Source organism: Nelumbo lutea, chromosome 4, assembly GCF_056320005.1.
Source record: "Nelumbo lutea isolate HS-2025 chromosome 4, American lotus-T2T, whole genome shotgun sequence".
In the NCBI taxonomy this organism is placed as follows: Eukaryota; Viridiplantae; Streptophyta; class Magnoliopsida; order Proteales; family Nelumbonaceae; genus Nelumbo; species Nelumbo lutea.
Window position 1 is genome coordinate 91,433,407 of NC_142687.1, and position 21,856 is coordinate 91,455,262.

The 21,856-nt window shown below is 37.9% G+C and overlaps 1 protein-coding gene across 6 annotated transcripts in view; it reads right to left on the reverse strand.

The window, feature by feature from the left end:
- The window catches only part of LOC148861776 (hyperosmolality-gated Ca2+ permeable channel 1.7-like), a 146,029-nt gene that overhangs the window by 105,991 nt on the left and 18,182 nt on the right, over window positions 1-21,856 (reverse strand). For all 6 annotated transcript variants that reach the window (XM_088941679.1, XM_088941677.1, XM_088941675.1 and 3 more), the window contains 4 exons: window positions 17,044-17,179; window positions 6,740-6,841; window positions 6,437-6,556; window positions 6,149-6,229 (listed from right to left, as the gene is read on the reverse strand). In XM_088941679.1, the coding sequence (XP_088797805.1) occupies window positions 6,149-6,229; window positions 6,437-6,556; window positions 6,740-6,841; window positions 17,044-17,179 (439 nt within the window). The remainder of the gene's footprint in view (window positions 1-6,148; window positions 6,230-6,436; window positions 6,557-6,739; window positions 6,842-17,043; window positions 17,180-21,856) is intronic.

The window sequence follows — 21,856 nt, forward strand, 5'->3', positions numbered from 1 at the left end:
TATCTTTTTGGCTAATGGGCCTCTCTTAATGGGCTTGTTATTTCTTTTTGTTTAATCTCTTTATGTTACTGCCTAGCTTGCCACCTACTTAAGGGCATACTTGTCATTAATCTAACATTAATTCTTAATAAAAAGGATTAGAAGAGAAAGGGAAGATAATTCGAATCTTCTTCTTCTTCCCTCTCTTTTCGCCATCTTCTTCTCTTGTAATGCTGCTCTTATTTCTCTTCTTCCTTTTTTTCCCCTCTAATCTTCAAATTTACACCTAATATTTGAGGACTGATTTACATCTACTTGAAAGTCGAAATGCCCATAATAATGCCCATAAAACGCCCAACCAAACAACAAAAGCAATAAACATTTAAGGTAGCGCTTTTCAAATAAACATTTATCTGATAAACACCCATCAATAAACGCCCACGGAACCAAACACATACAAATAAAACAAGAGTTTAAATCTGCACACCACGGCTGGGCGCCCCACAAACACCCCACACATTGGAAGCCCACCACCTGTCCTCCCACACGAATTCCCTCCTCAGCGTGTGCACAGCTAATGGAATGGCTGTAAGATTGTCCCATTAGCTCTAAATTTCACCCAAAACAAAAGTCTCCCCATTCCCACTCATACTCTCTCAGACTCTGGACGAACCAGTAAGCTTATCGTGACATATTGTTCCCAGAACCAGAATTAATTACAACAAACAGTCAATAAAAATAAGGAAAATTTTGGGATAATGAATAAAATAAAATAAATTTCATACTTCTTTAAAATATTCAGGAAAAAGTAAAAAAAGAAATATTTTTGAACTTTAAATATTGACCTTAAGCCTCCAAATACTTGAATACAGAAGATACTGAACGCCATGTTTAAAAACTGAAACAGAGATCTTAAAAGCATATAAGAAAGGTTATTTGTGAAATGCATGTTTCTTCCTTGTTTCGAAACAACATTGTGAGACAAAGCTCCAGCTAGAACATATGCAGTCGACAACAAAGCAAACCAGAGAAGAAATACCTTTTATCTTTTATGGTGCAGTTGGGGTCCTAGGGAGAGAAACATGCAAAATCTAATTTTTTTAAGGCAGACTCAAATGAAACAACTATTCTTTTTTAAGGCAGATGCAAATGAAACATGTAGGAAAAACAACTAAACAAAGTAAAGAAAAAAAAAACATCTGAAGCAGAATGTGAAATGAGCATCCTTGCTGTCTAAAAACAGAAGCAGAAATTCAGATGGGTTGCTCTATAACCCAAAACTGAAACAGAAAGCCGGATATCTGTTTTCTGTCTATCCCTTACCATCATTTGATTCCCGACGAACCAAATCTCAGCCAAGCGAGAAAGACCAGAAGGACCAAGGAATGTCGGGATGCCATAATGGACCATGCAAAAGTACTGGCGATAAAAATACCCAGCATCTCAACAGTCATCCCAAACACTGGATTTAAATGGAACACCAAAATCAACAGCACCCCTTCATGCTTTAAAGCCTTAAACAATCACAATACTCTAAAAGGGTAGCCATGCTTTAAACCTCTTGATTTGAAGCATATTCTTATCTTCTGTGATCACTTTAGATGTATGTTTCTTGGAGAGGAGAAGCAGAAAAAGTTTCTTCCAGTTGCAGACATTGAAGCGACGTCGACAAACGATTCCCTCATTTTATCCAAAAATTTTCCTTATTTTTATGGGAAATTGTCTAAAACTCACCATGACATTTTACCAATTCTCCTAAACTCACCATAACTTTTCAAAGCATCGAGGGAGCCCATGTCAGTGAGATTTATTTTTCCAAACTCACCATCTATTAGACACCACTAGTGTTCATTGGCAAAAGTTGTCCACATCGGCATAAATGCAACTTCATGACCAAACTGCCCCTGAATTCTTGACAGTGATGCCCGCTGCAAACCTGTGATCAGTACAGTAGTGGGTACTCTTCCAAAAGCTCTGGACCTCTTCTTTGAGCTTCGAACTATGTTGGCTTGATTCGATGACAGTTAAGCTGAAGGTCGTGCACTATTCTCTGGGGACGCTGGCAATTGCATTGGTCAAATATAACAAAGGGTAAAATGCAAGATGATCAGATCGGCATGAAAGTACAGAAGCTCCATGCATCTCTCTTGCGTTCCACCGGCATGAAATCACAGAAGCCCCTGCATCTCTCTCGCATTCCACCAGTGTGAAATCACAGAAGCCCCTTGCATCTCTCTCACGTTCTGCCGGTGTGAAATCACAGAAATCCCCTGCATCTCTCACGTTATGCTGGTGTGATATCACATAAGCTCCCTGCATCTCTCTTGCGTTCCACCGGTGTAAAAGCACAGAAGCCCCCTTACATCTCTCTCGTGTTCTGCATTCTCGGAAAGGATTTACCAAACCACCACTGTCTTCTCTACCATCGAAAATCCCAAGAATTAGTGAAAAGTCATGGTGAGTTTTAAACAATTTCCCTATTTTTATTGACTATTTGTAATGTTTTAAAACATGGAGGCGTGATGCGAGGCGTTCCACTACCTAGAGGTGTGAAGCATAGTTCAGAACATAAGAGGCGTAAGTCTCCCGAACACAAGGAGGCATAAGCATCCTTAAGAGGAGGGGGTTAGGAGGAAGGAGGAAGAAAAGGGAGGAGGAAGAAGAGGAAGGGGGATCTCATTTTTTTCTTTATTTTTAATAAAAATCATTTATATTAAGAAGAATAAAGATGCATAGCACTAGTTGAAAGGGGGTGTTGTCAAAGCGGAGGCGAGCGAGTCAGTGAATGAAGCAAGAGATTTTTTTTCTTCTCTTTCTTTCTTTTTCTTTCCCCTTTCTTTCTTTTGTTTTCCTTTCCTTTCCTTTTTTTATTTTTTCTTTCTTTTAGATTTTTATGAGGTGTGTGCATGAGACGTATGCCTCTTGCACCTGAGGCATACGCCTCAGAGGTGTCAGTGCCTCTAGCATACACCTCAGGGCATTTTGGGAGCATCTAGCCTGGAGGCACGACAATTTTTTTTCTTCTCTTTCTTTCTTTTTCTTTCCCTTCCCTTTTTTTGTTTTCCTTTCCTTTCCTTTTTCTTTTTTAGTTTTTCTTTATATGAGGTGTGCATGAGGCGCATGCCTCTTGCACCTGAGGTATACACCTCAGGGCATTTTGGGAGCGTCTCACCTGGAGGCATGCCTCTAGGCGTATGCCTTCCACGCCTTTTAAAACACTGATTTGTTATAATTAATTCTGGTTCCGGGAACAATTATATGTCACGACGAGCTTACTGGTTTGTCAAGAGTCTGAGAGAGTTTAGGTGGGAATGGGGAGAAATTTTCATGTTGGGTAAAATTTGGAGCTAACAGCCATCCGCACGTGCTGAGGGGGAATTCGTGCAGGAGTACATATGGCAGGCTTCCATTGTATGGGGCGTTTGTGGGGCACCTGGTCGTGGGGGGCAGATTTGAACTCAAACAAGCCCATCTCCTTTAAAGTTTCCCTCGAATCCATGTGTTTGTTTAATAGGCCACATGATAACATTTGTCCCTCATTGGTCCTAGAAACTCCATGTTTTCTCCTGTTTCACCTGAACTCCTTACCTTGCTCTGGTTTGTAAGCAACCTCATGTTGTTCAAACATTTGTTAACCATCACCTGTCCTTGAGCTTTGCTGCTTTCATGGCTGGGTTACCAACTGTCATCTCTCTAAAGCAGACACAACCGTCTGGGCATAATTATTGAACTGGGTCGTTGGATTTTGATCTTGTGGCCCCGATCTGTTATTAGAAAAGGGGAACTGTAAGGCTACCTTTCCCACTCCGAGCTCAGAAGTTTCCTGATTTCTGAACTTCTAATCCCCCTCTGGAACTTCACACTTCAACTGAAGCAGGAGCATCTTTTTTCCACATCATCATCTTCTCTAACAAGATATCCCTCCTTCCACCAAGAAGCTTCAATGGAGGTAGCGACCCAAGCTCTGTACCCCACCCCACCTGTTTGAATTTATAACAGACGTGGAACCAGTTCTGGTTTTGCTCCTATAAAATTAAGTACAGCTGCTCTCAAGTTTGAAGACCTCCACTGACCAAAGATGAAACAGAAAACCCAAAATTCTGAGTTCACTACCCATTGTTGGATCAACAGTATTGGCATTACTCAGGGGGACTACCTTTGGACCATTGCCAGACCTTGCTTTGTTTCTACTGAAGTTTCTACAATTTCCTGCTCAACAGGACGCAACATAATCAACACCCTCCTTCCATCAAAAGGAACTATCCTCACATCCCCTGAAACCTTCAGCACCTGTTTTATCTCTTCCACCAAACTGTTCCAATCTCTGTCCACTTCTTTTGCCAAGAGCACCAGTTTTTTCTCCCATTCTTCTTTGGGTTTATTCACCCAAACTTTTTTCTTCCCCAGGTTTGTAGCTAACTGTAAATCATCTTCTTCACCAGATTGAAAATTTTTCATGCCCCAGCTTTGTGATCCTATCTCCACCTTTTCCTTCATGTGATTTCTATCTTGAACTTCTTTTGTGTCCCTCTTCTTTTCACCGGTTATCCTCAAGAAATCTTGCAAGGCTTGCTCAATCATATTCCAATCCAAGGCTCTCCTTCCTTCAGGGAAGCATGTGAATTGTTTCAAGCTGTCTCCATAGTGCTCAAAAACTCCAACATACCTGCCCTTTCTATTTCCTCTTCTTTCCGCAACACACTTCCTGCTTTCTTCAACATGACAGGTCTTCCGTTCTCTTTGTTGTGCTGAGTTCATGGCACCTTCTAAAACTCCTTGAAACCACAGCACTTCTCTTCCAGTGAGAATCAAAGAAGCTTACCTTAGCTCAACTATCTTCAGAGCAAATCCTCCCCTGGTCCAAACTTCCTTCAAGACGAAGGTCTCTGCTTCTTTCTTCAAGATATTCTTCCATCTTCTTGCTGGTTAGAACTCCATTTCTAGTAGAGCTAATCTTTTCTGCTCCACATTCTTCCTCCACTTCCTAAGAGTTGTCTCGCCAAACAATTCCAAGGGGAAGTGGAGAATAGGCTAGGTTTCTTCTTCAACATATTTTAATCACTGTTCTCAAAAAATTATTTTTTTCATTTAATGATACAGCATTTATAATCAAAATAGTGAAAATGACAAGCATGCCCCTAGCCAACCAGACATAATAAAAATAAAAAATACAAATATAACCTCTCAAGATATCTTAACCACTATCTTCAAAAAAAAAGCGTATTAATTTGCTTTGTTTGACAGAAAAACAAGTTGTTTTTTTTCAGCACTAAAAATAATTAGATCAAAGAATTAGCTAAAGCTATCAGAAGCATAATTTACAGAACCAAGAGGATATTCTTACAGAATGCATGCCCCCATTTGTAGCAAAACCAATGGATGAAAACCAGTTTCAGTATAAATGCCTGTCACATGTCCCAACAGAAAATAAGAAATAAGGAAGCAGTAGCCATTTTTTATCTAGCTTCCTTTGTATTAATTTATCCTTGTTTTACTTTTACTAGATACCATCCCCCCAATCCATCTCACTTAACTTTAATCTTATACTCTTTTTTCATCTTCCATCCCTAAAAACTAATTACTTTCCTTCCAATTTTCGTTGACATGAATATCGTTATATCTTCACAAATTTAATTCCTTATATCCAAATCCATTAAGTCCAACAATGTCAGTTTCATTCTTGTTGTGCTCAATTATCCAATATTGGCATTGGACTACTGATATCCAAATTTGGTAGACACTGGTAAAACTAAATGATATGCTAACACAACCAGCACAATGGGGTTGAAGAACATATTCAAGAATATTCTTTAACCATATATCCTCTAACATGCATGCATTTTGCCCACCTTTTTATGGGTAAATAGGATCTTGCCCACCTTGTCTCTATGCTAAAATGGAAAAATAACCATTTACATAAATTAGTGCCAATATGATGTCAAATCTAACAAGTGAGAAACAATATAGAATGGTTTAGATCTATTCATTGTTCAGTTTCTTATTATTAAACAGGTATTGTAAATTCTGTACTAACAACAACGACAATGCCAACAACAGAATACAATTTGAAAATGCAAAAAAAAAATATATATATATATATATATATATATATATATATATATATCTTAAATTGGAGCATAGTATTTGCAAGATGTTACTGAAGACTTACTTCTGTTGACAATTTTTCAATTTCAGCAGTATAGAAGTCAATTGCATCCACAGTCTTCCCACAAATGCCCCAGAAACCTGTCTATATATAAGATCTTATTTAAGATGATGGACTCATAACTAAATGGTAGTTGTAGATTAGAAGATGATCATCTTTGAGAAAACAAATATAACCTCCAAAAAGTCAAGAAAAACTAAATTCACTATATATCATGTGAAGAAAATTACCTTTTATCTTTTAATAAAACAATTTTTTCTTGCTGATAAAAAAAAAGAAAAAGAAAATTACCATTACTGTTGGCTTTTTTGCAGGATCTCTCTTATATTTATTTTGGTAGTACTTAAGCCAGTTTTGCAAAGTCTTCTTTTTCTTCAACAGTTCTGAAAGCTTGTTTACATTGCACACAACCTACAGGTCCAAAGCAACTGTGGCATATATATTTTGAAATGCATGAAACTCCAATATGGAACAGAAAAAATGAATAACAAGGAAAATTTAATCCATGCATAATTTTTCTCTTTGTATCTCAAATGCCTTTTAACATAATAGTTCCTTTTGCCAACCAACAAAGAGGAGAAACAAGTGTAAAACCTGATGACAAAGATAGTAATCTGGATGATTCACACAAAAGAAATGCTCAACATGCTCACTAACTGACTCATCAGGATCTGAAGGGACATTTCTCACAAGAACCTGTGGAAGAAATTAGGGTCAACAGAACAACAAAGTAGAACTAAGATCTAAGAGCTAGATAAGCAGATTATTCAGGGAAAAGGAGAAAACCAAAAGCAATCCCAGCAACCATTAATCATGACAATTGTAACATGATCCTCTATATGATAATAAAAATGGACTTTTAGACAAAAGAAAAAGAAATAGTTAAATGCCACCATCATCATCTAAGCCTTGTCCTAACTATATGGAATCAGCTACATGAATCCTGTTCTGCTACTATATCCTATTCAGTATAGGCCCTTAAATCATTTCTTACGATTTCAACCCATGTGCTTTTGGTCTGCCCCTAGCTCTTCTAGCCCCTTTAACTTGTAACAAATTTTCAAAGGTATAATGTCGTAAAAACAACCAATTTTTGTTTGGAGATATAAAAATAAATATTATTTCCAAAGAAAATTCTGATCAATTCAATCAACAACAGAAAGTAAAATACAAATTACTTAATTGTTAATACTGACAATCACAAACAAATTCATGCATCCATGCTACCTTCTTATTCATTGCTCAAATGTGGACAGCAAATTGGGGCCATTTGGTAGTGGCTGAAATGACTGAATTGAATGACTTAGTGCTTTGTCTTTTAGTAGATAAATAGTTTATTATAAAAGACATTAAGGTCTAGTAATCAACCCAAATTCATCCTCAGTCATTAAGGAGCTCACAACCTCCTAAATATTGTATTCACTAAAAAGCAAAGCAATAAGTCATTTGGTTGATTAGTTCAGCCACTTCAACTGTTATCAAACAGCCCCTAAGGCTGTCAGGTCGTGGAAAATTGAGCCCAACCTGAAGGCCAGACAATTATGCCAACTCAATGTTTAACCATGACCAACCCAACCTAAACCCCAATAAGGTTGATTATCATAACATGCAAAACAAATATGTTAGTGAGGTTTGACCTTGCAACCTATTTCATTAAGAATAGGGTTCCTACCATTGGGCCAATCCATTGTTATCTTACAACTTGTGCACATGTGTGTAAGCAAACAACTGAACCTCGTGCATGAAAAACTCAATGCAACATCCTGGAAACCAGATTGATAAGATGGATTTGGCTTGAACCATAAGCTCAGGTGGCTTCTCCAAACTAAAGAATTTTGCTCATGTACTGCCTCATCAAATAAAATACTACTAGCGTGTATGAGTAACTAGCAACAGATACCAACTCAGCTTGCTATTACATATGTATGTGATTTTCAGGACTGACCAACATCACCTATTAGTTGATTAGTGGAAACTTGCTTACTTTTAATAGCCAAATATTAAGCATGGCTCCATTCATGGATAATAAAGCATGACAATAGGAAGTATTTTTTTTTATAAGCAATAAAAGCATTTTATTAAGATTAATCAAGATAAACTATCGAAGGATACAGCATAAATTTTCCACAGAGAGGTAATGGGGTGTTGCCTCAAATAACAAAGCAAAATTACAATTGACCCCAAAATAAATAATCATCTGTGGAAAAATAAAGAGGAAGAGAAGAAGAAAGGGAGAGAAAAAGAAATACTTCTGTATTGATAGTGTGTTGATAAAACAAGTTGAGCATACAACTTAAATAAGAAAAGATAGGAGAGACAAACTCCTAGGATCTCTCTCAATTACTCCTAGAATCTCTCTCAATTAGGGATTGATTAAATCTTTCCCTTAATCCTAGGATATGACTTTCCTAATTTTATTCAAATCTAATCTTTCCCAAATTTATTCAAATCTGTAATCAATCAAATAAAATCTTTCTAAATTTGCAGCAAATCATATCTTTCTTAATTTTCCGTAAATCATATCTTGTTGACACTCCCCCTCAAGTTGGTGCAAAGATATTTATCATGCCCAACTTGCTAACTTGAAGTTCAAATGGCTGTCTCAACAAGCCCTTAGTCAAAACATCTGCAACTTGCTGAGTGGTTGGTACAATCGGAGTGCAAATTATTCCTTCTTCAAGTTTCTCCTTTATAAAGTGTTTGTCAATCTCAACATGTTTAGTCCTGTCATGTAGAACCGGATTATGAGCAATGCTGATAGCTGCCTTGTTATCACAATACAGTTTCATAGGAACTCACTAGTCTCTTAAGATCTGCTAGCACCCTCTTTAGCCAAAGAACCTCACACACTCCTTGAGCGATTGATCTGAATTCAGCCTCAACACTGCTTCTAGCAACTACACTTTGCTTCTTGCTTCTCCAAGTAACTAAATTGCCCCAAAGAAATGTGCAGTACCCTGAAGTTAACCTTCTATCAGTGATTGAGCATGCCCAATCCGCATCTTTATACACTTCAACCCCTCTCTTCTCATTTTTCTTGAAGAAGAGTCCTATTCCTAGTGTGCCTTTTAGATACTTAAGAATTCGATACACAGCTTCAAGATGTTCTTCGTACGGGGAGTGCATAACTTGACTCACCATGCTCACAGCGAAGGCAATGTCAGGACGTGTATGTGACAAGTAAATCAATCTTTCTACCAGCCTTTGGTATCTACCTGCATCTACTGGAACCCCATCTTTAACTTCTCCGAGTTTAGCCTTAACTTCTATCGAAGTGTCTGAAGGTTTGCATCCACTCATTCCAGTTTCTTTCAAGAGGTCTAGAATATATTTTCATTGCAAAACCACAATGCCCTTCTTTGATCTAGCCACTTCCATTCCAAGAAAGTACCTTAGCTGGCCTAAGTCTTTAATCTCGAATTCCTTGGTTAAGCTCTGCTTTAGTCTGCTCATCTCTTCAATATCATGTCCAGTCAAAATTATGTCATCAACATAGACAATGAGAACTGGTACCTTGTCTTCAGTGGATCTTTTTGTGAAAAGAGTATGATCAGATTGTCCTTGACTATATCCTTGACTTTTAACGAACCTTGTGAATCTTTCAAACCAGGCTCTAGGAGACAGTTTAAGTCCATATAGAGACTTTTTAGCTTGCATACCTTAGTTCCAAACTTCTCAGTGAAACCAGGTGGAGGCTCCATATATACTTCTTCTTCCAAGTCTCCATTCAAAAAGGCATTCTTCACATCTAGCTGATTCAGTGGCCAGTCAAGGTTAGCTGCAACAGATAAGAGTACTCGAACTGTATTTAGTTTCGCCACTGGAGAAAAGGTCTCAGAGTAGTCCACTCCATACGTCTGAGTAAAACCTTTAGCTACTAGGCGAGCCTTATATCTCTCCAAGGATCCATCTGAGTTGTACTTCAGAGTGAACACCCATTTACAACCAACAACTGTCTTTCCATCCGGCAAATCCACTTTCTCTCAAGTAGCATTCTTTTCCAAAGCTCCCATCTCCACAAAAACAGCTTCTTTCCACTCAGGAACATTTAAAGCCTCTTGGATACTGTTAGGAATGGAAATACTAGACACTTGTGAAATAAAGGCACAATATCAAGGTGAAATATTTTTGTAAGATACAAAATTTGACAGAGGATGTTTTGTACAAGACCTAACACCTTTCCTAAGAGCAATGGGAAGATCAAGCTGACTGGAAGAATTAGAATTACCTGGAGGAATATTTTCAGGTATTTTTGGAGAATTCTTGTTGATGTTGCGGAATAGTGCATCTCCTTTTTAGTGCTAGATGTTCCCTTGAATATACAAGGCCTTTATACTATTTCGCACACATCTCTGTTGTTTCAGCTTTTTTATTTTGAGATGGCATCACCGAAGGTTGTTCATTTTCAATATTTAATTCATTTGTTTCCACTGATTTTGTATTTTCTGCCTTACTTTCTTTCGGTGACTAGTTGTGAGGAACATCATTATGGACAAATTCAAACATTAAATCAGAACCAACTAAAAGACCATCTTCACTAGTGTTGCTCTCCCCTTGAAGACGGGAGTGTCTGTAGTAGGAGGTTCCTTCAAAGAATGTGACATCCATAGTCACAAACATCCTTTTCAAAACTGGATCAAAGCATTTGTAACCTCTCTGATTAGTGGGATAGCCTACAAAAATACATTTATGTGCTTTTGGATCAAGTTTTGAATGTTTACGATCATGGTTATGAACAAAGGCCACACTTCCAAAGATTTTTAAGGGAATGTTTGTCACTAAGCCGAGAGTTTGGAAAACAGTCAGTGAAAACCTGCATGGGTGTTTTAAAATCCAAAATTCGTGTAGGCAGTCTGCTAATCAAATAAGTGGCTGTTAAAACGGCTTCTCCCCAAAGATACTTAGGAACCTTAGTTTGAAACTTAGGGCTCTAGCAACTTCAAGGAGATGTTTGTTTTTCCTTACAGCCACCCCATTTTGTTGAGGTGTATTATTACACAAACTTTGGTGTACAATTCCTTTCTCAGCAAAAAAGTTCCCTAACACATTGTTAAAAAATTCCTTTCCATTATCACTTTGAAAAATTTTAATCTGAGTCTGAAATTGTGTTTGAACCATGTTATAGAAAGTTTTAAACACAGTTTTAGCATCCAATTTCTCTTTTAAAAGGAAAACCCAAGTGACCCTAGTATGATCATCAATAAAAGTAATGAACCAACGCTTTCCAGAAAGAGTTGTTACTCTAGAAGGACCCCAAACATCACTGTGAATCATGGTAAATGGATTTGATTTTTTATATGGTTGGAACGGAAAAACAACATGATGATGTTTTGCTAATTCACAAGATTCACACTTAAAACACGAATGAATTTTATTCATGAATAACTTGGGAAGTAGATGCTTTAAATAATGAAAGCTAGGATGTCCTAACCGATAATGCCATAACAAAACTTCACTGTCACTAGAAACCGAGATAGAGCTGAAACAAGTATGTTGGTCTTACCTTCCAAAGGTTGATCCTTTATTAAAGAGGTAGAGGCCACCATCCAGTTTAGCACTCCCAATCATCTTCCCCAAGGTTAAATCTTGAAATTCAGAACAAGAAGACCAAAAATTAACCCGACAATTATGATCAAGGGTTAGTTTGCTGACAGATAAGAGATTGTATGATAGGTTTGGAACATGTAGAACATCTTTAAGATTTAGAGAAGGAGAAATAGACACAATTTCTTTCCCAGCAACAGTAGCAAAGGAACCATCTGCAATTTTAACCTTTTGATTCCCTGCACAGGGTGTATATGAAGAGAAGAATTGTGAAGTGTTGGTCATATGATCAGTGGCACCTTAATCTAATATCCAAGAGCCATTAGATTTGGTACAAGCAATGGCTGCAATGAAAAAATTACCTGACTGGGCTAGAGAGCAGGATGGGTTAGAGTTTCTTAATGATTGAGATTGAAACATTTTATACAAGTGCTCTATTTGTTCTTTTGTGAAAGGAAGAGACTCCGAGGATGATTGCTGCCCTGGATCCGAATTGCTTACTTGAAGCGCGCGGACATCTCCCCCTGACTTGTTGTCACTGTCTGATTTTTTCTTCCAACTTGTTGGTTTCCCGTGCAGCTTCCAGCAGGTTTACTGAGTATGCCATGGCTTTTTACAGTGATCACACAAGGTCTTTGCTTTCCTCCTCATTTATCTCCGTCTACATCTGCACCTCGGGCCACAAGAGCGGACCCTTCATTCTCAGTTTTTGTTTCATTAACATTCTTCAACTTCACTTGCCGCCGTGCTTCTTCTCTACTCACTTCTGAAAAAACTTCTCTTATAGTAGGCAAGGTCTTTCGCCCTAAGATACGTCCCCGAACCCATTCTTCTTCTTCAAATAAATCCAGCTCCTGTCAAACAGCCATCTTCTCATTATAATAAGAAGTTACGTCACGCTTACCTTGCTGCATCTTCCACATTCAGGTATTTAGTTCGAACAATTGTGAATGATTGTCCAGATCTGAATAGGTTTCCCTGACAGCTTCCCACACATCACGAGCAATTGGCATGAACATGAATGTTTTTCCAACCACAGGATCCATAGAGTTGATCAGCCAGGCGGTAACCATAGAATTTTCAGAATGCCACTGCCTGTACTTTGGATCATCAGTTGCCGGCGGTTTTACTTCGCCATTCAAATAGTCGAGTTTCCCTTTGTCGTCGATCACCAACCACACGGACTGAGACCACTCAAGATAATTCTTTCCGTTCAATTTGTGAATAGCAATCTGAAGAGAATTCTCAGAGAGAGAGATGGCCGCTGACTGAATACCTCCCTCCAAAGATGTCACACCACTGGTAGCATCCGAAGAGGCTGAACCAAAGCCAACCATGGCGACCTTAAAATTCATGATCGGACCCTAAAGCTTTGATACCATGTGGAAAAATAAAGAGGAAGAGAAGAAGAAAGGGAGAGAAAAAGTAATACTTCTGTATTGATAGTGTGTTGATAAAACATGTTGAGCATACAACTTAAATAAGAAAAGATAGGAGAAACAAACTCCTAGGATCTCTCTCAATTACTCCTAGAATCTCTCTCAATTAGGGATTGATTAAATCTTTCACTTAATCCTAGGATATGACTTTCCTAATTTTATTCAAATCTAATCTTTCCCAAATTTATTCAAATCTATAATCAATCAAATCAAATCTTTCTAAATTTGCAGCAAATCATATCTTTCTTAATTTGCCGCAAATCATATCTTGTCGACATCACCCCTATTCACCCCTTTCTTAGCTAGAAGGTTTGCCAACCAATTAGTCGATCTTCTAATTGTTATGTTGGAGGTTAGCTACTTGGAGAAGGTAGAGGCCTATCCTAATGTTGACTGGACAGGTTCTATTGATGATAGGCAGTCTACTTCTGGCTATTGTACTTTGGTGGCTGGTAATGCTGTATCTTGGAGAAGTAAGAATTAATCAGTTGTGGCTCGACCTAGTGCAAAGGCAGAGTACAGATCTATGGCACATGGAGTCTCAGAATTGTTGCGGTTGAAGAACTTGCTGACAGAAATGGGACTGCAAATTGATACTCCAATTATATTATATTGTGACAATCGAGCTGCCATAAACATAGCCCACAACCCTATTCAACGTGATCGTACAAAGCATATAGAGGTTGGTCGACATTTCATTAGAGAAAGAGTTGCCAGTGGAAAGATTTGTCTACCTTATGTGGGGACTGAAGACCAGTTGGCTGATTCTCTTACTAAAGTGGTTCCCAAATGAAAGCTCAACAACAATTTGAACAAGCTGGGCATGATAAATATCTATGCTCAACTTGAGGGGGAGTGTTAAGAGTGTGAGGGCATTTATGTCCTTTTGTGATTTTTTTTTGTATTTGGGTGCCTATTCAAGGGAACCTTTGTAATTTTGCTTGTGAAGAAAAAATGAAAAATCTCTTGGTGTGAACAGTAACACACCAAGCATTCTCAACACTTCTTCTCTTCTCTCTTCAACATCTCTAAACCTTACAATTAAGACTAAGACTATAGTACAATGACACGCCTAGACATTTCATATGCAGCCTAGATTGTAAGTCAATTTGTCTTTGTTCTGCATCAACCTCACATGACAATTGTACACCATATCATTAGATATATCCAGGGGATAGTTTCCTATGGTGTGTTCTTCCCATCCACCTTGTCACTTCAGCTCTCTGCTTATGTAGATGCCGATTGGGCTGGTTGTCCAGATACTAGAAGATCTACCACTGGGTGGTGCATATTGTTATACAGAAGAGAAGAAGAGAGGAAGAGAGAAGAGAGATTAGAGATTTGAGAGTCAAAAGATAATACTGGCGGCACCAACTTTTAGTATTTATACTAGGGTGACAAAACATAAAAAACATAAAAGGAGGAAAATACAATAGTACCCCTGCGGTATTGTACTTAAAGAATAATCGACTTCTAACACTCCCCCCTCAAGTTGGGAAACAAGTTTCTTGTACACTTTTGCATCTTCATCACACTTCCAGTCCACACTTTGATAATGATCTAACTCCTTCCAGACAAAGGTCAAGTCTGAATAGTACATAGAAAGACTCTTCTCCCCCTGTTTACAAGTAGATGATTCTGACTGTAACTGATAGATTTTTACATAGTAACGTAGCTCAGAATAGGAAGATTTTGTCTATTCCCAAATCTCATAAGCCGTTTCAGCCCACATAAAGTTGCTTCTCACTTGAGGTTGCATAGACACTAAAAGTCAAGACATGGCCATGTTGTTTTCTTGGTTCCATCTATCATACTTAGCACTCCCAGAATTAGGTTCTTTAATTCTCCCATTTATATATCCTATTTTTCCCCTTGCAGTAATGTATAACTTGATCCCTCTCGACCATTCTAAATAATTTAAGCCATCCAAGGGGATAAAAGCTATGGGAAAGGACAGATCCACACCCCCACTTATTCCATTCTGCATTGAGGAAACACTGGATATTGCAGAATCTTCACCACTCATGATCACAGTTTCAGACCACTCTTAAAGTGGGCACAAAAACTTAAAAAGAGCAGTCTAACACCAAGAAAGAAAACACCTCCTTTTCCCTTCTGAAACTCAGCTCTTTAATAAAATAAAAAAAAAAAAAAGTTGTTGTTACAGCACTAACAGGTTATCTCTTGACCTACAGAATCAAATATAGCTGTTGTACAGCACTAACAGGTCATCTCTTGACCTATAGAAACAAATATGGCTGCTGTTGCAGCACATACAGGTCATCTCTTGACCTACACATCAAATATAGTTGCTGTCGTAGCATGTACAGGTCATCCCCTGACCTACAAGTTCATCATAAAGGCTGCTGTCTCAGCATCTACAGCCTACACAGGGATCAGCAGATCCCACAAAAAGGGAAAGAAAGAGGTGTTGATCACCTCACACCCAACAATCAGACCTAGTACAGGTTCCGTCCTGGGACATGACCAGAAAAAAAAAGGAAAAAAGGAGGAAGGGATAGAAGTTACTTCGGTTCGTTGTAAAAAAAATTGGATCTTCAATAACCCAAACAGTAGCTGGCGAAGGAAGTTCTGATAGTCTGATGCGGAAGAGGTTCACTCGATCTCTCCTTTCAGATCTGATAGTCCCACTTTGATACCACGTTATACAGGAGAGAAGAGAGGAAGAGAGGAGAGATTTGAGAGTCAAAAGATAAGGCTGGCGACACCAACTTTTAGTATTTATACTAGGGCGACAAAAGATTAACCGAATACAATAGTACCACTACATCAAATTAACACATACTTTTAGTAAAAAATAAAAGGAGGAAAATACAATAGTACCCCTTCGGTACTGTACTTAAAGATTAACCGAATTTTAACACATATTTCTTGGTGATTCTCTTGTATCTTGGAAATGTAAGAAGCAACAAATTGTTTCCAAGTCATCCACTAAAGCAGAATATAGAGCCATGTCCTTAGTGTGCAGTGAGATTATTTGGCTCCAGTCACTCCTACATGACCTTAATATTGCTAAATCATCTCTTGTTCCTTTATTGGCTAACAATCTAAGTGCATCACAATTGCAGCTAATCCTGTCTTCCATGAAAGGACGAAGCACATTGAAGTGGATTGTCATTTTATAAGAAATCTCCTTACTATCGGCAGATTTCATTGCTTCATGTATTGGCAAATATTTTCACAAAGGCTATGACTAGGGCCAGGCATTCCTTTCTAACGGACAAACCGATTATAGTGCCACTACATCAAATTGAGGGGGAGTGTAGAGATAGAGATAGTGAGGGCTGAATTGTAATTTTTCTTCTTGTTGCACCATTCGTTTTCTATTCTTTTTACCTTGTACATTACTTATTGTATTATAAGGACAAAAGTGTCTTTTTACATATTTTAATATAAATAGCCTCTTCTTGGTGTGGTCGACACATTAGACACCCCAAATCTGCTGTGTTCTCTCTTGTACGAACGACATTGACAGCCTACCCTTTGAAAGACTCGTATTTCATGTATTGACAGTCCACCAATATGATACGATACGACGGATAGGGCGTATCATGTCAAAATTTTGAACCTTGGAAGCACCACCCAACAGTTCCATTCACTCAACATAAAAGACATTTTTTTTAAAAAACATTCACTTACTTTAAACACAACAATGTTAGAAGTTAGAACAAGCAACATTTATGTAGCTAAGCAATCAAGGCATTAAAACTATGAACAGAAAACATAAAGTAGTCCTGATATTTAAAAAATCCGGGGCTTTAGAATGCCTAAAGATGGCATGAAATGATAAGGAATAAGTTATAATGGACCTACAAAGAAAACTTGTCACTCATCTATTCATATTGAAAAGAGATCAAGACAGGTTCTAATTTCTAAAATCTTAGAGAAACTTACTGTAAATTGATCCGGACGACGATTCTGAGATGCAAGAAAATGAAGCCTCATAGAAGCTATTTTATCATATTCTTTATAGAGCACATAGCATGTCCATATTGAAAAAATGTAAGACATCACCAAATGCACCCAAAACCTGTATAACAAGAAAAAAAAAAAAAAGATCAATCATTTGACAGTAAACAGAGATGATGTAAGTATCCAACACATCCATTAAAACTTGTATAGAAGGAAAAGACCAATCATAAGACAGTAAAAGGAGTTAATATAATTATCCAACGCATTCCATTCATGACAGTACACAAAACAAAGCCACTATGATACATATGCAAAATCATACCAAACCCTTGAAGAAATATGGGAAAACAATAAAATGACAGCCAGGTTGAAGAACAAAATCCTATTTGTACACCACACCAGAATTGCAAAGTGGACAACAAAGCCCAGAAAAAAAGGATTGAACAATCACAAAAATGAAAAACAAGATGGATGAGTTGAGAAAAGGAGAAACATAAGAAAGATTACAAGAGAACATTAACTAGTATTCTAGCGACCATACTATCACATCTTTAATTGTTACCAGATCTACTTCTCTATCAGCTTGTTTAGCTTATTCTATCAAATGATTAACATCATGTAACTACTTTTCAATTGTTTCAACCAAACAAGGGGTGGTGTAGTAGTTATTCCATGAAATTTACTAACTTTAACATCTGCATGCATTTGGATCTCATTTTATTAGCACATCAATAGACAAGGATGAGAAATTGAAATCATCTAAAGCAAAACTGTATCATGGCATCACTTGAAACCACTGACATTTTTAAAAAGAAAAGAAACAGGTCTTGGCATCTGAACACGTGCATCACAAACTTTAAAGATAAACACCAATGTTTGTTGTTAAGATAAAGTTCAAGAACAGGAAGATGTTAAGCACCCAGATCCATCATCAATGAGACAATTGCCCATGTCATTGCACTGTTGCAGTCCCTTGGACAACTCTTTCAAGTTCTGACCTGGAACAAGGGTTAAGGTTAATCCATTCAAAATAGAAGTAGTGGCTCAACCATAAATATGTATATTTTCTGCTGAAGTGAAAAATCAAGTCCAAATTACCTAAAAGAAAATTGGCAAGATTAAGCACTAGGGGAAGTGACAAAAGATTCATTCCTTATAATGGCCTGCTACATTTTAAGTAACCAAGATCAATTTATACAGACCACTTAAAAATTTACTCAACTCAGCATCAATCCCAACAATTTGGGGTTGTCTACATGAATCATATCCCACCTTTCCAATCTATCAAGAACCATATTTCCTATTAAATAGATAGACCTTAGGTCATTTCTTACCACATCAATCCAAGTTTTCTTTGTTCTTCTCCTTGCTCTTTTGGTCCCTTCTACTTTCAACAGGTCACTCCTAGTGCAGTCATTAATCATCTATGGACATAGACAAGCCATCTCAATTGAATTTCCGTCATTTCCAATTGCTCAGCACTTTGCTCAATATAATATTGCTAGTCTTCTAGCAACCTTAAAGAATGTTTCTTTTTTGACTCATTTGTATGTATGGGTCATAAAAAAAACCAGATAAACTCCTTCATTTTATCCAACCTAGCTCTAATCTTATTTCTCTCTCATTACAGATAATCAATTCAAGGTAACAAAAGTGATCAGTTTGATCTTAACTACACCTCCATTTTTAGTACTCTTTCCACTGAAATTGCAATATATGTTTTTTCGGGTCCATAGCATCTATCAATCATTCTAGCTTTACATTTAGTCCATCTTTACTCTTGTCAATCAAATACTATATCATTAACAAACAACATAGACCACAGGATATAAATGTTTAGTTAGTTCATCCATTATTAATGCAAACAGATTTATGCTAACCTTGGGTGTAATTCATTATAATTAGAAACTTCATCTGTCCTACAGGTGTCATTCAGAGATCTTCTCATCATAGCCAAAGCTCAGAAGCAGTAAGAAAGCCATGCTAATTTGGAGTTGCATACCTTTTGCTATCTGCTGGAATTTATGTAAGGAAAGAAATAGAAGAGTTTTTGAAGATAGATGAAAAACAGTCTTTTGAGAATAGAGGACTGTTTAGAACAAATGCAGAAATCAAAATAAAATAACGGAAATCATTCTTCTAAGGAAGAGAAGATGAAGAAGAAGATGGCGGCAATAGGGGTTCAGAGTAAGAGAGTTTCGAACCGTAATCTCACTCTTACACCCCTAACACTATTTTATTAAGTTAAACTTTGATAATTTACAGAGAGGCCCTTAGTTGGGCAAGAAATTAAAAGAACATAACATAGAAAGAATAGGGCCAGAATAAGGCCCATTACAGTAAAGAATATAAAAGATAAAAAAGGATAAACAGCCTATGGGCCATTCGGCCCATCTTCTCTATACTCCCCCTCAAGTTGAGCATAGATGTCAATCATGCCAAGCTTGCCAGTATCATGTTGAAGTTTAGCCTTGGGAATGCCTTGGTGAGGAAATCTGCTAACTGTCCTTCAGAGGTGATGAAAGGTAGACACATTTCACCAGAAGCCACTCTTTCTCTTATTAAGTGTCTATCAACTTCAATATGCTTAGTTTTGTCATGTTGTACTGGGTTGTGAGCAATGTTGATGGCGGCCTAATTATTACAGTATAACATCATTGGCTTATCATGCTCAATCCCCAGTTCCTCCATCAATGATTTTAGCCACAATAGTTAAGAAACTCCATGTGCCATGGCTTTGTATTCTGCTTCTACTAAAGATCGAGCAACAACAGATTGTTTCTTGCTTCTCCAAGAGACAATATTACCTGCCACCAAGCTGCAGTACCCAGAAGTAGATCTTCTGTCATCAATGTTTCCAGTCCAGTCAGCATCCGTATAGGCTTCAAGTTTCATATGGCCATGCTTGGCAAGCAGAATTCCCTTTCTAGGGGAGCCCTTCAAATAACACAGAATTCGCTCTGCTACTGCCATATGAGTATCCCGGGGAGCATGCATGAATTAGCTGATGCAACTGACAGCATATGCAATGTCAGGCTGAGTCATGCATAGATAAAGAATTTTTCCAAGGAGTCTCTGGAAGACTCTTTTGTCTTCTAACAATATTCCATCTGAAGCAGAGAGTTTATGATTCATATCAATAGGAGTAGCAACTGGTCTAGAACCCATCTTCCCTGTTTCAGAGAGCAAATCAAGAACATACTTCCTCTGAGAGATAAGAATCCCATCCTTGGATCTAGCAACTTCTACGCCAAGAAAGTATCTCAATTCCCCCAGATCTTTGATCTCAAACTCTTTATGAAGAAAAGAATTGAGATCATTAATTCCTGAGACATCATTACCAGTCACAACAATATCATCAACATACACAATCAGGTAAACTGCTAGGAATCCTCTCCTCTTCACAAAGAGAGTATGATCATCAGACTGTGTCTATACATAGCCAAAGTTAACAAGGGCAGCCCTAAACCTCTCAAACCATGCTCTAGGGGACTGTTTTAGTCCATAAAGAGATCTCATCAACTTGCATACCTTTCCTTTTGTTAGAATGCTCGAGTCAGGGGTATTTTGGTCATTCTGGTTTATCTTCTTGAAAGTGAAAGGTCTATTGTATCTGAGTTTAAGTTATGTGTCCCATCTTATATGAGGGACAAAACTGTCTTTCTTGTAACTCTAACTTTTATGAATAAAATTCAAGTGGGTCGGCTAGGAGAGTGATTTTTTTACACATTCTCTCTTCTAGTCTGGCCAAATACTCTTCTTCTTCTTTCTCTTTTCTTTCTTCTTCCTTCTTCTCTACTTTAACCTAGAATCATCTAGGGTTTATTCACATGGTATCAGAGCTGTAAGGTTGTATCCTTATTTCTTTCTTGTTGCTGTTCTCTTTCTGGGTTCGCCGCCAACTTTCACAGTCATCTTCTTTTTCGACTGACCTGAGTGGAGGTTCGATAAAGGGGCTGAAAAGGAGCTGTCGTTTTGTGGGCCTGGAGGTGAGAATGCCTCCGGTCGTTGTTGTGGTGGTTGTTGAAGTGGTATACTAAACCCTCTATTCAGTATCGAAGAGGGTTGAATGTGGACAGGTATGAAGGTATGAACACTATTGTTGTTTGTCCAAATAAGGGACTGTGAATGTTTTCTTTTTGCTTCAAAAGTTGGTTGTGGTGATGCTCGGTGTGACTGATATGCATTTCAGTCGTGTTTCTCTGCATTTCTCTTCATATGTATGCTGAAAGAAGAGTTGTCGACTGCTGAAGTTCACAACAACAGTAGATTGGTGGAGGTTGTGTCGTGGTGATTGGTGGTGGTGGTGGTTGTGTCCTAGACCTTGTGTGTAATCAGTTCTGCAGTGTGTAGCCCAAGTGTTTGATGTGAAGACTGAGTGATTTCAGTCTTAGTGTGTTGATGGTGAATGGTTCTGCAGTGTGCAGCCCGGGTGTTTGATGTGAAGACTGAGTGATTTCAGCCTTAGTGTGTGGTGTGTAATGTGTATTTAAAGAAACTAGGGTTGGTGGTGTTATAAGTGAGATAAGCCTTGTGAAAGAGTGTGAGGTTGTGTTGTATATTTGAAGGTGAAATAATTGAGATGGCTTCTTCCGTAGATGGGAATGACAACAAAACCAGCGTCATGCTTTCTTCAGATTATATAAGTGTTCAAATGATATCCATCAAGTTGAATGGTGAGAACTATGTACCATGGGCAAAATCTGTGGAGGTGTTCTTGAAGACCAAGAGGAAAGTAAAACATGTGAGGGAGGAGAAACCTTCTTCTAATTCCCCTGGGTTCAGTGATTGGGAA